Raw genomic sequence first — 13,770 nt, 5'->3', positions numbered from 1 at the left:
ACCATGCTCGAGAGTCCTGACTACACCTGGCCAAATGTGTAACCTGTAGTGTGGATGCTCACGAGGGTTATTGTCTGCCTGCTTCTCCCCATTGTATCATCTACAGTAGTGACCATGATCGCCGCCTCCTGAGAGTGTGTCACGTATCTCGATGAGTGAGCTGTCCATGAGATCCAGGTGAAGGAAAAAGTGCTTTACCCTGTTGCTCACAAGTTGTTGCTAGTCGGAAACCTTTCGGTCTACCATCGGGCAGCTTCAGTTCTTGCTACATCTCGCTCCACGAAGGACCTGGCCACGCACACATGCACCCTAAATTTAGCACCACAGTTGTGAAACCGCCCAGTGTCATGGTAGTATCCCCGTCTCCCCTCCAGCTGTGCAACAAGGCACCAAACTCTCGCTTATGGGGCGACATCATCTACTACACAACTGGTGGGCCAGAAAAGAGAAAAGGAATATTCCCGAGAAGACTTCCTATGTCCCTCCAGGCAACAAACATCTCAATCTTCCTCTATCAACCGCAAAGACTGAAAGAAGTCAAAGAAAGGAAAACTGGTTTCCTCCTTTGCCGACTCGGAGGTTCTCTTTGACAGTGTCACCAGATGATACTCTCACCCGGCCAACCTTTGTATCGTCGGTGTGCACCACCAACCGTTTTTCTGCCCTAGACTCACAGACAGACAGACAGAAGGAGAGTGCCGATACCACTGTAGACCTCGTGGAGCAGGATGCTCTTGCCTCTGCGCCCTGTTCCATTCCTCACACTTCTTTTCTGCTCCATGTTGTGGTCCTTTGGTAGACTGAGGCATGCTGTGATGCCATTCACGTGTGGAGACTGTTCTCCATATTTTTAACTGTCATCCTATGATGGCAAACTGCATTCGTTACCAACAGTTGTGTCCAGTGGCAGAAAAGCTAGCTGGATTTCTTGTACTAGTTCTTTTTAACAGTTCTACTCCCTCTTCCGTCATGTAGGCCAACCTCCGACGGTTGTCTGGGGCTGAGGTCCATTCCCCAATCTCTGGCCTGACAGAAGCAGATGATGTAATCATTGTGGACCTTATTGCTATCTTCAATACATCGGGCTGCTGTTTTGCAGGGTTTTCGAGCTCCACCCCCTTTCACCCCGCCTTCCTCCATCGGAAACGAATGGAGGAGCCTCGGGCAGTACCCTTATCTTCTCAGAATTGTGAGTGCTGCCTTTCCTATAAGGAGCTAGATCATTCTCTTACTTCATGCCAGTCCTCTGCCCAAGGGCCAATTGATGATAACATTGAAACGTTGCTGAACCTTTTTTCTGTGGGCAAACACTTTCTCCTTCATACGTAAAATCCCATCTGGGCAGAGGGCACTTTTTACCAAAGCTGGCATGAAGCCGCTGTCATACTCATACCGAAGCTCAGCAAGGACGAACACCTTCCTTCTAGTTATCGCCACATTCCTCTCACCAGCTGTGTTTGCAAGGTGACGGAATTTATGATATGTGCTCAGTTGGTATGGTGGCTCGTGTCTCGCAGCTTACTAACCACTGCACAGCAAGGGTTTTGAGCATACCGTCTCATCACCTTGCAACCCATGTTGTGACGTACATTTTGACATCTTTCGCAACGTGGGGTCGAGCGTTGTCGTGCTGCAGAATCACTTTATTGTGCCTCTTACTGTATTGTGGCCGTTTGTCTTCTAATGCTCTGCTCAAATGCATTAACTGCATTCGATAACGAGAAAGTGTGATTGTTTTACTTAGTTTTAGCATCTCACAGTACACAACGCCGAGCTGGTACCACCAAATGCAGAGCATGATCTTGGAGCCATGAATAATCGGTTTAACCATCGATGTGGAAGCATGGCCAGGATATCCACATGATTTTTTGCGTTTAGGGTTATCATAATTAAAAATTATTAAATAAATTAACAAACAATGGAACTGATCCTCCTTGGTACACAAAACGGGTTAGAACACTGTTTCAGAAACAACGAAACAAACATGCCAAATTTAAACAAACAGTCGCAATATCCCCTAGATTGGCGATCTTTTACAGAAGCTCGAAATTTAGGGCGGACTTCAATGCGAAATGCTTATAACAGTTTCCACAATGAAACTTAGTGTCGAAACCTGGCAGAAAATCCAAACGATTCTGGTTGCATGTGAAGTATGTTAGCGGCCAGAAACAGTCAATGCCTTCTCTGCATGATAGTAATGGAAATGCTATCGAAGACCATGCTGCCAAAGCAGAATTACTGAACACAGTCTTCCGAAATGCCTTCACAAAAGAAGACGAAGTAAATACTCCAGAATTCGAATCAAGAACAGTTGCCAACACGAGTAACGTAGAAGTAAATATCCTCGGATTAGTGAAGCAACTTAAATCACTTAATAAAAAGCAAGTCTTCTGGTCCAGACTGTATACCAATTAGGTTCCTTTCGGAGTATGCTGCTGCATTAGCTCCATACTTAACAATCATTATACAACCGTTCACTCGACGAAAGATCCATACCCAAAGACTGGAAAGTTGCAGAGGTCACACCAATATTCAAGAAAGGTAGTAGGAGTAATCCACTAAATTACAGGCCCATATCGTTAACGTAGATATGTAGCAGGATTTTAGAACATACTTTGTGTTCAAACATTATGAATTATCTCAAAGAAAACTGTCTATTGACACACAGTCAACATGGGTTTAGAAAACATCGTTCCTGTGAAACCCAACTTGCTCTTTATTCACATGAACTGTTGAGTGCTATTGACAAGGGATTTCAGATCGATTCTGTAGTCCTGGATTTCCAGAAGGCTTTTGACACTGTACCACACAAGGGGCTCGTAGTGACATTGCGTGCTTATGGAACATCGTCTCAGTTATGTGACTGGATTTGTGTTTCCTGCCAGAGAGGTCACAGTTCGTAGTAACTGACAGAAAGTCATTGAGTAAAACAGAAGTGATTCCTGGCGTTGCCCAAGGTAGTGTTATAGGCCCTTTGCTGTTCCTTATCTATATAAAAGATTTTGGAGACAATCTGAGCAGCCGGCTTGGGTTGTTTGCAGATGACGCTGTTGTTTATCGACTAATAAAGTCATCAGAAGATCAAATCAAACTTCAAAATGATTTAGAAAAGATATGTGAATGGTGCGAAAATTGGCAGTTGACCCTAAGTAACGAAAAGTGTGAGGTCATCCGCATGAGTGCAAAAAGGAACTCGTTAAGCTTTGGTTACAATATAAATCAGTCTAATCTAAAAGCCATAAATTCAACTAAATACCTAGACATTACAATTACGAACAACTTAAATTGGAAGGAACACACAGAAAATGTTGTGGGCAAGGCTAACCAAAGACTGCGTTTTATTGGCAGGACACTTAGAAAATGTAACAGACCTACTAAGGAGACTCCCTACTCTACGCTTGTCTGTCTCCTTTTAGAATATTGCTGTGCGGTGTGAAATCTTTACCAGAAATGGCTGATGGAGTACATCAAAAAAGTTCAAAGAGAGGCAGCACCTTTTGTATTATTGCGAAATGTGGGAGAGAGAGTCACAGAAATGATACAGGATTTGGGCTGAAAATCGTTAAAAGAAAGGCGTTTTTTTTTGCGACAGAATCTTCTCACGAAATTCTTATCACCAACTTTCTCCTCCGAATGCACACTATACGAGATTGGAATAATAGAGAATTGTGAAGGTAGTTCGATGAACCCTCTGCCAGGCACTTAAATGCGATTTGCAGTGTATCGATGTATGTGTAGACCCCATTGTTCGGCCCCGGTCACAATGTGATGCAGGAATCCCGTCTGTTTTTGCCTCTGAAGAAACTGTGCACAAACACACAAACGCCGTTCAACGCCTCTTGGTTTCAGCTCACACAAGACCCAAGTTCCTTCTTTCTGAATCTTGCCCATAGCTTTGAGATGTTTTGAAATGGCTTGCTGTGTCACTCTCACTAATTGTGCTAGTTCTTCTTGAGTTTGACGCGAGTCTTCACTCAGCAGTGTCTCCAATTCTGCATCTTCAAAAACATTCTCTCTTCCACCACTATGTCGGTTTACGACATTAAAATCACCATTCTTGAAGCGTTGAAACGTCTCAAGACATGTTCTTTCACTAATAGCATCCTTACCAAACGTATTTCAGAGCATTCTGCGAGACTCGGCCGCTATTTTCTTCATATGGAAACAAAATAGTAACACCTCCCGCAAATAACGAAAATTAGGCTTGTAAACTGACATTTTCAATCAAGAACAACTTTATGATGCAGACACAAATCTTGTAATGTTTTAATGAGGATATGTTGACCGAGGTCCAAGCTATATGCCTGACGTCTGCTATCTGTTTCTTTCGACCACTACTTACTGCTGTCGCCACCTATCGGCAAACAGCGGAAGCCAAGTTGTACTCCTTGTATTTTATACAAATTTTCATTACACACTAAACTAAATTTTCCAATATCGAAATCAATATAGACATTCCCTTACACAAAAACTCTGTACCTAAAATCACATATGTGCTCAGGTCAGGAATTGCCAAAAATTTACATTCGAATTGCTGACCTGCAAATTCAGTAGTTAATAATACTTCTTGTTTAATGCTTCTGATACTTTTCCAGTGGCAGCTATAACCCTGATTCCGGAAATATGCATTATTACTACCCCTTCTCCGTTTTAATGTATTAAAAAATTGTGAAATCTTATTTAATTCAGTATCACTCTCTTCCAAACATTTTACAGATATTCCTTGTACATAAGCTAAACTGACAGGATGCCATATCTCACTGTTAGTTTCCAGCATGTCTTCTTCACATAACAAATAGCAATTAATCTTTTCTTTAGCAAAACTGTCATCCTGATCACCAAATTTATAGTTAAGTACCCCCCCTCCCCTTTATTACTACTTTTACTTTATCATTTATCATTCCCTTACTTAACATATTTCCTTCCTTATCATAAATCCAAATACTTACTCTTTCTCACTTTCTTCATTACTACTTAGTATCTCACTATGTCCATCACTATTTGAACTACTACTTTGTTCTTGGCTAATCAGCTGTTCTTTATTTTCATTGTTTGACCATAAAGCTACATTTGTGGTGTATAATAGTTGGCCTCCATACTTTAATCATTGTAATTTCTTCTGTCATTTCTATTTATATTTAGGATAACCACAATTACTTCCAAAATGTGCCCTACTCTCTCTGTTTACTTGGCGATCTCTCCTTGAGTACTTTCTAGGTTCAAAATGCCTAGTGTGATTTCCTACTGTTGATTTACACTCTCTCTCTCTCTCTCTCTCTCTCTCTCTCTCTCTCTCTCTCTCTCTCTCTCAATTTCCCATATAGTTCAATCAATCATTGATATGGCTCCTTGGAGCTGTAAAAACATTTCTCTATGTTTGTTTTCTAATCCTATTATTAGTGAAGGTCTACCCAGCTCTTTATCTAAGTATTTAATTTTGTTATTCCAATAGTGACAACACCCTTTTTGGTATTAGATGTGTCACTAACCTAGAATTCACTCAGAATCCTTATGCATTCATCTTTAGGCAATATTCCTATGGAAGAATAACTTAAATTTTTCCGATGAATTACAAGACTGTTTCATTTCAGCTGTCCATCCGTAGTAAACTTCCTTTAAATAGCCTCTCACAGAAGAATTTTTTTCTTTACCATTTCAGTTTCCAGACATATAATTAAATTTCCTAATAAAATCAATTGGGTGTGCTTTATCATAGTTAAAAAAATACAAACTTTTTTAAAGTTTGCAAAAGAAGCTCCATTTGATACAGTACATACTAAACTAGACTCTCACCTACCAACCACCATGTCATCCTCAGCAAATACTAGATGTGCGTACGGAGGGGCATGTCATCAGCACATTGCTCTCTCAGCCATTGTCAGTTTTCGTGACCGCAACCACCATTTCTCAGTCAAGCTTTTCAATTGGCCTTACAAGGGGAGAGCACCCCACTTGCCAACAGTACTCAATAGACCTGGATGGTCACCCATCCAAATGCTGACAGTGTTTAACTTCAGTGATCAGATATGCTATCACACTAGATTAGATTAGATTAGATTAGTACTTGTTCCATAGAACATGAATACAACACTTTGTAATGAGGTCATGAATACGACGCTTCGTAATGATGTGGAACGTGTCATGTTAATAAAAGGTGTTAATGCAAGATATTACATGACACTCAATAATATTTTGTTTTATTTTATTTATTTAATTATGTTATTTTTATTTATTTATTTTTGTGGTTGTTGGGAAATTATCCACTTACTATATCCAAAAATTTATTTAATGAGTAAAAGGAGTTGCCATTAAGAAATTCTTTTAATTTGCTTTTAAATGCTATGTGGCTATCTGTCAGACTTCCGATGCTATTAGGTAAGTGACCAAAGACTTTTGTGGCTGCATAATTTACCCCCTTCTGAGCCAAAGTTAGATTTAACCTTGAGTAGTGAAGATCATCCTTCACTAAATTTTTTTTTTTTTTTCAGTTTCAGATTCTACATTTTCATTCATCTCATCCATTTTTTTAGCTGCAATAGTTAATACGTGTTTGTGCTTCTCTTCATTCCCCCAGTGTTTCAATTTTCTTATTTATTTCTACTTTGGTTTGTTCAGTTCATGTCTCAAACTCATCCCTATTTTCAGTACACAATTTCATGATACTACATGGGTCTTTTGACAGAAATTAAAGAAGCTACCATCCTCTCTTCCCGATACTGTACACGTTGTCTATTTTAGCTTCACATTCTTCGCTGGTGGTTTGTATTTTTACATCCATTTCTTTAGTCACTTTTCTAACTTCTTTTCAAAACAGTTTTTCACTGAGTTTGTCTTTCTGATCAGGTTTGTAAGGTTAACATTAAGTGCACCAATTTCTTTGTTCAATTTACTAAAGACACACTTAAACTCCTTTTATTTCACTACCATTTTTAATCATTTCTACTATTATCTTGTATGAATGACCTTATATTGGCAAATGTAGAATTGTAAAACTACCATAGGCTACAGTAAACTGTCATAAGAAAGAGTAGACTGTGGTAGTTTTCATAGTAGCTTTGCTTTCTTAGTCATACCTACTGTTATCTGTACAAAAGGTGTGTTGTATATCTGTCAGTTATTATCTCATAACGATCACTTTCTTTACATATGCAGTCCGTGTTTCACTAGATTCCCCTAAAAACTGGAAGTGGTGAACTCTAGAAACTGAGCGAGGCCTCATATAAGCAAACAATATTTATAGCAAAATTGAAATTGTAAATATTTAGTTTTTATTCAAAAATTGTTGATTTGTAACACAAAACAGTGATATTGTAGTATAAATAAAGAAAATAATACAGATTTGTCATATAATGCTAGAAAACACAATTTCCTCACCAAAAAGGTACAATAAAAAAACAAAACAAAAATATACCAGACATTGCTTCAATACTTCGTCAAACATACATAAAACATGTTCCTGTTACTTGTTAACTACTTTCACATATATCAGTAACAGGAAACTCTTGCCTTTGATCATAATGAAGAACGTTCTGTACATTACAAAATAACAACAGTGTAATATGTTCGTGCGCATAAACTGTACTTTGTAACTGTTTTTGCTGTGTGTTCAACTAATGTTTATTCTTATAAAATGGAATTTATGTTTTGTAAGGATATAAAATATACAACGGCTTAACAGTGAATGATGAATGATGTGCTCTTCTAATTATTTGCAAAACAAACAAACAAAAAACAGAGAAGTCATTGGCTCCCTGTTTCTCTCCTACATATTCATTTGTGTTTCTTTCTCTATCAGTGCTTCCAATACTACTGATAATCCTATTGTTTACTACATCATTTATGTAGTGTACCAAAACTACTGAACCGGGAGTGCAGCTCGAACCAGATCTCATGGTTTCCATATATTTTCTGTCTACTTTGCTTTTGTTCATTAAATTCATTTTGGACATCTCTGTTTCCATTAATACCTGCATCCTCCCAGCCTTTCAACCTATTTAAAGCACACCATCTCCCACTTCTTTGTCACCCATCTTAATAAAACACTTAATCACACACAGTAACAATAACACTTTACCTTAAAGTTCCTGGTGCTGGTTACTGCTTCTGTTCCGTAACTACCAGATACCAAGTTCGTTTTATTTTCCGATGATAGAAACATTGCAATAAATAGCAAATCAAGTATAGTCTTAGAAAGGTCAGCTAATAAAATATTTGTGGACATTAATCACTGCTTCCTAGCCAATTCCTTGTCACTAAACTTTGAAAAAACACACTACATGCAGTTCAGAACTTGTAAGGGGTGTCCCACGAGTAAATGCCTAACATATGATGACAAGCAGATAGAAGAAGTGGAGATGTTAAATTCTTGGTATTACTGCTTGATAATAAATTCAACTGGGAAAAGCACACCACAGAGCTGTTGAAGTATCTTAACAAATCGCTATTTGCAATGCGAATTGTGTCAGACATAGGTGATATAAAAATGAAAAAGCAGGCATACTATGCTTACTTTCATTCCATAATGTCATATGAGATTATTTTTTGGGGTACTTCATCAAGCCAAGCTAAAGTTTTCCGGACACAAAAATGTGCAGTAAGAGTTATATGTGATGTGAACTCAAGAACATCCTGCAGAAGCCTGTATAGGGAACTAGGGATACTAACTACTGCTTCCCAATATATTTATTCTTTAATGAAATTTGTCATTAAAAATATATCACTTTTTCAAACCAACAGCTCAGTTTATGGAATCAATACTAGAAATAAGAATAATCTTCACAAGGATTTAAAGTCACTTAGTCTTGTAAAAAAGGTGTGCATTATTCAGGAACACACATTTTCAATAACTTTCCAGCAGTCATAAAAAGCTTAACAACCAGTGAAATTCAGTTTAAGAGAAGCCTAAAGGATATATTGGTATAAATAAATAAATAAAAACTTTTTTTATTTTAAATTCAATGCATTAGTATTTGTAAAATGATTCTTTCTTGTAGTGTTCATTAAAAAATGATGATCACTCCACTTGGGACCTGTGGAATGGTACATTAGCTTATTTGTTTGAGTTGTAAATATTTGTCATGTATTGTTGTTTTTGTGACATGTTCTATTTCCTGGAGGACCTCCTCACTAGGGATCAATTGGAATGAGAGTTAATCTAATCTATCGTCTGCTTGCTACTCCTGCTCATAACTCCTGTGCCAGCTCACAGTGTTGCTCCTACTGTTGTGCTATACTGATTGGCTGACATCTCATTGAAGATGGCACCTGTCATCCTTGTCCTCTCATTGGTTGAAGAAAGTTGAATTCAGTAGTGTGACATCCATTTATTTTTTATTTGCCGTGACCTATTCAGTCTGAGAACACTTTTTGTTGCTTGAAGTGGTTTTACTGTTCACTGCCACCGTGATATCTAGTTCTTACTTCCCAGTCACTTTTAATCTTAATATCACTGCCTACTGGTTCGTAAATTTTGCCGCATACCTACTACTCTTGCATGTGTGTTCTCACCCGGCAGCACCATATGCATTTGTGCCAATCCTGCTTCGTACATTAAGCCTTTGGAGTACCAATTATTGAAGTCTAGTATAACTGCTGTAAACTGATTTCTAGAAATTGTACTTTTGATGTACTCTACGCAGATTTTAAAGTAATTTAGCGTTTTCCACATTTATATCACCATCAACATTACAATGAATAGACCATTGTTCGAATTAAGTAGTTGTTCACAGGTTGACACGTACTCACTGCTGTGAAACATTATGACAGTGGCAAATACAAAACAATACTGTTGTATAAAAGTCTCACAGGCAAACGCCAGTATTGGCTTCAAATTACATTTTTAGTGAACACAGTAAGTTGCTTGGTGATAGATAATAAGTTGGTAAAGGAGATTAATAATTCAAGGGGATAATGAGATAACAGTACTGAGGAGGCGTAGTGGTCCAAAGCAGTGGAGTAAGGAAAAGTGGGGTATATTGTTGCATGAGGTAGGTAACAGAGTTATTCCTGTATTTGTGAGTGATTGTTGTCTTCATTTTTGTTTACTGATTCTGTCTTAAAATTACTATTGTCTTAATATTTTGCTTGCTAGTTACCTTATTATGTGACTGGGGAAATGATGGATGATATTTACATGAAAGGATCTACAGGAAAAGAAAATGTGACAAACTCATAGTTTTGTTCCATCATCTTTCGGGCGTGCACTCGGGACAGCGACAATTCTTCTTGCAATATTTCGGCTAGAAACCTCCCAGCCATCTTCAAGGCAAGTCGGAGACTGAGTTCATAGTGTTTGTGCGTGCCTATTTATACGGAGAGTTACGTGATACAAAGCTGCTGAGGATTGAAAGCGCATGCATCAAAGATATCAAAGTCTCCACTACTGCGCTAGTCATAGATAAGATGTACATAGCAAAGATAAACATATAAGCACAGAGTGCAAACAAAATAGTGTTGCTGCGAATCCACCGTGCTTGTAAATAAATAATTTATTTATTTAAAATATATAGGCACGCGCAAATGCAATGAACTCAGTGTCCGACTCGCCTTGAAGATGGCTGGGAGGTTTCTAGCCGAAATATCGCAAGAAGAATTGTCGCTGTCCCAAGTGCATGCCCAAAAGATGATGGAACATTATGTCTGCCAGGAAAACTTCAAGAATCACAAAACTCATAGTTGTTTTAAAGGAATTATTTTTTCCTTTGTTTGGTTGATACCAAATTGGTTTGTTTTGTGATACTGTTTGCTACATAGTGCAATGATTTCCCCTTTTTGAGCTGATAGCAGCAGTTGTTGTTATTTTTAAAATGGTTGTAAAATATGCTTGCTGTATGTGCTGTATCATGAGTAATATAGTCCATTGCCTTTTAAGTAAATCATCATCTTCCATAATACAGTGTTGGAAAATTTCTTATCAAGCATAATCAGATGAGAGGAAAGACAGCCAGCTACAACAGAGATATTGAACAGTAGATTGCTGTATAAATAAGGTATTAGTGACTGTGTTCCTACTATCAAATACCTGATATTTGAAGTGTGCTTGGAGACTTTCCTGAGACGTGATAAATCTGTAATTAAGTTTTCAAATCTATGTAACTCCTATGAATAAATGGATGTCGAGTTTCCCTACCAGTGTGAACATTGTTAGAGTGTATTTTATCACATGATTAATGTCACTTACAGTTGCTCAGTACAGCTTATCATGCCCAAATATGTAATATTGTTCTGACTTTTTTTTCTCTATTTGTGAGGTGCATGTGTAGGGCAGCAGCATTAAGAGGTATTCAACAAAAGATGGTGAAATAACTGATTATTATGATTATTTCTCAGGGATGATAAAAACATCTTATGGGTATTATGGAGGCCTAGATTTAAATTACTGATGATCACAATTTGGTTTTAAATTTAACTAAAGAGGATTTTTTCTGGAGCACAACTTAAATGTGTTTAATTTTTGCTGGTACTAATAATTGTTTCTGTTTCAACAGGCCACCATACAAAAATCCTCAGGGTGCAACACATTGCTTTGCTGAACTTAACAAGTTAAATGAACCAATAGATATGGAAGCATTGGTTAAGAATAAAGTACCATGCCTGTCTCCACTCTATCTCAATAATTACCTTGTTAACGATCCTCCACCAGATGCTGATTCATGTGTCCTTCCAGAATTTAGCCGTGTAATGCAACAGTTGGACAGATGATAGTTGTTGCTGCATTTCTGAGACCAACTGCTTTAGCTTTAATGTGATGTGGAGCTATTTATGACATGTGACTATGTACAGTTTTTTAATAAATGTGTGCATGTGTTGTTTTTATATATTTCTCTTAAAGTTGTAACTAGTTTATGATATCAGGACATGTGTACAGGACATTTGACATGGCAGTGCCATAACAAGAAAGGAAAAAAGCCAAGTATTTTAATATACGCATTTTTTTTAAGTATGTCGGAAAGTGTAAACTCGTACTGAGACAAACAGTTCCTGGATAAATAAAATTCCATGTACACTGTATGTTTTAATTGTTGACAGTCTGTGTGTAAATAAAAAAAAATATATCAGCTTGTTTCTGACTTTTTTGTGCCACCCACCCTCACCTCCTCTGATACCTACGCTTTTCATTTACAGTGAGTTACTGGGCTCTATTTGAATAATAATTTAGTCAGTACTTATCTTCAGGAGATAAAATTTCCATACTGCTAATAAACAAATTTTAAAATACAACAATATATATTATCTCTCAGGACTATTAATTCCTTCTTTGAAGCTGCACTAAGCCACAGAATGGGCGCTTGTGACCATAGCTGTATCTCATAGGGTATGCAATGCATTCTCCCACGACAGCACATACCAGTAGATGCATCTCAGTGCATGCTGGCTAATAGAATAATTATTTAATGAATGAAGCTAGAAAATGCTATCAATAGATGCTCACTGATGTCATAGCATTTTCCATTGTAAAGTGTAACTTTCATACTATCTATAAATATGAATAAAATATTTACAGTGAAATGGGAACAGAGAAGGGGTAGATAGGCAGAGGACAGGGACCAGCAAAGGTTGAGGCTAGGTTGGGGTATGGGAACAAAGGATATGTTGTACAGATAGTTCCTACTTGCGCAGTTCGCGAAAGCTAGTGCTGGTGTTGGTGGGAAGAATCCAGAAGACAGCATCTGTGAAGCACATCATTTTGAATGGCATGTAAAATAACTGTGTTATCCAGCTATCTCCCGGCCACAGTTTGGCCAGACCACCAAGTTGCAGAAAATGTTGCTCAGCACAATGTTCTTCACTGTATTGAAAGAATTTTAGGGAACTGTAGCACATTTATCAAGGAGGTTGCATGTATAACGAAAGTGCGACCCATTAGGTTGAATTAAAGGAAAACGTTGAAGCTATTTAGAGGCATGCTGCTAGATTCGTTACTGGTAGGTTCAGTCAACGTGCAGATATTACGGAGATGCTATGGAAATACCCGGGTAGGAGATTATCTCTTGGTGAAGCAGTAGTGAGAAAATTTAGAGCGCTGGCATTTGAAGCTGGCTGCATAATGATTGTACTACCACCACTTACATTTCGTGTAAGATCCTTGAAGATACGAAACATTTAAGCTTGTATAGAAGCATTTAAGCTTTTGTTTCTCTCTCACTTCACTTGGAAGCGGAACAGGAAAGGAAATGATGTAGTGGTACAGAGTACCAAACATCATGCACCATACAGTGGATTCTGGAGTATGTATGTATGTATGTATGTATGTAGAATGACTGTTTAACAGCATGTCCCGTCTGAATTCTCCCAATCAACACCAGCTTTCCTGAATTGCACAGGTGAGAACTATCCCAACGACATATCCTTCATTCCTGTTATCACTGCTGGGCCAAACCTTCATGGTTCCTATCTTTCACCAACCTATCCCCTTCCCAACTCCCTCTACAGTACACACATGGCTTCTACCCTGCTGGTAGAAATGAGTCTTCAGTGGTTCATCCCGCTTTATGTACACTATACCATAGTTGATGGCCACTCATTTTACAATTTACAGTGTATCTTGTAAAATGAGGTGAATCCGATCAGGTGATGTCAATCCGATCATTTACAGATTTTTTCATGTCTGGATAAATGTGCACAGCATTTTAACAATTACATTTCATAATGTTACTTAAAAACCGTCTTGATTGCAAATATTTTTATTCATATGGCCGGTTTCGGTTCATTCAGAACCATCTTCAGATCTGATATTTCAGTTACAGGAGTAACCCGTCCAAATCCAGCAGT

The 13,770-nt window shown here is 38.0% G+C and overlaps 1 protein-coding gene across 2 annotated transcripts in view; it reads left to right on the top strand.

The window, feature by feature from the left end:
- The window catches only part of LOC126284798 (DNA topoisomerase 2-binding protein 1-A-like), a 290,604-nt gene extending 278,543 nt beyond the window's left edge, over positions 1-12,061 (top strand). For both annotated transcript variants that reach the window (XM_049983964.1, XM_049983973.1), the window contains exon 25: positions 11,487-12,061. In XM_049983964.1, coding sequence (XP_049839921.1) covers positions 11,487-11,700 — 214 coding nt within the window. In that variant the 3' untranslated portion in view covers positions 11,701-12,061. The remainder of the gene's footprint in view (positions 1-11,486) is intronic.
- Positions 12,062-13,770: the final 1,709 nt, after the last annotated feature.

Source organism: Schistocerca gregaria, chromosome 1 (genome assembly GCF_023897955.1).
Source record: "Schistocerca gregaria isolate iqSchGreg1 chromosome 1, iqSchGreg1.2, whole genome shotgun sequence".
Taxonomy (NCBI): Eukaryota; Metazoa; Arthropoda; class Insecta; order Orthoptera; family Acrididae; genus Schistocerca; species Schistocerca gregaria.
The sequence above is the reverse complement of the archived record's forward strand: the minus strand, read 5'-3'. Positions and strand labels throughout refer to the sequence as shown.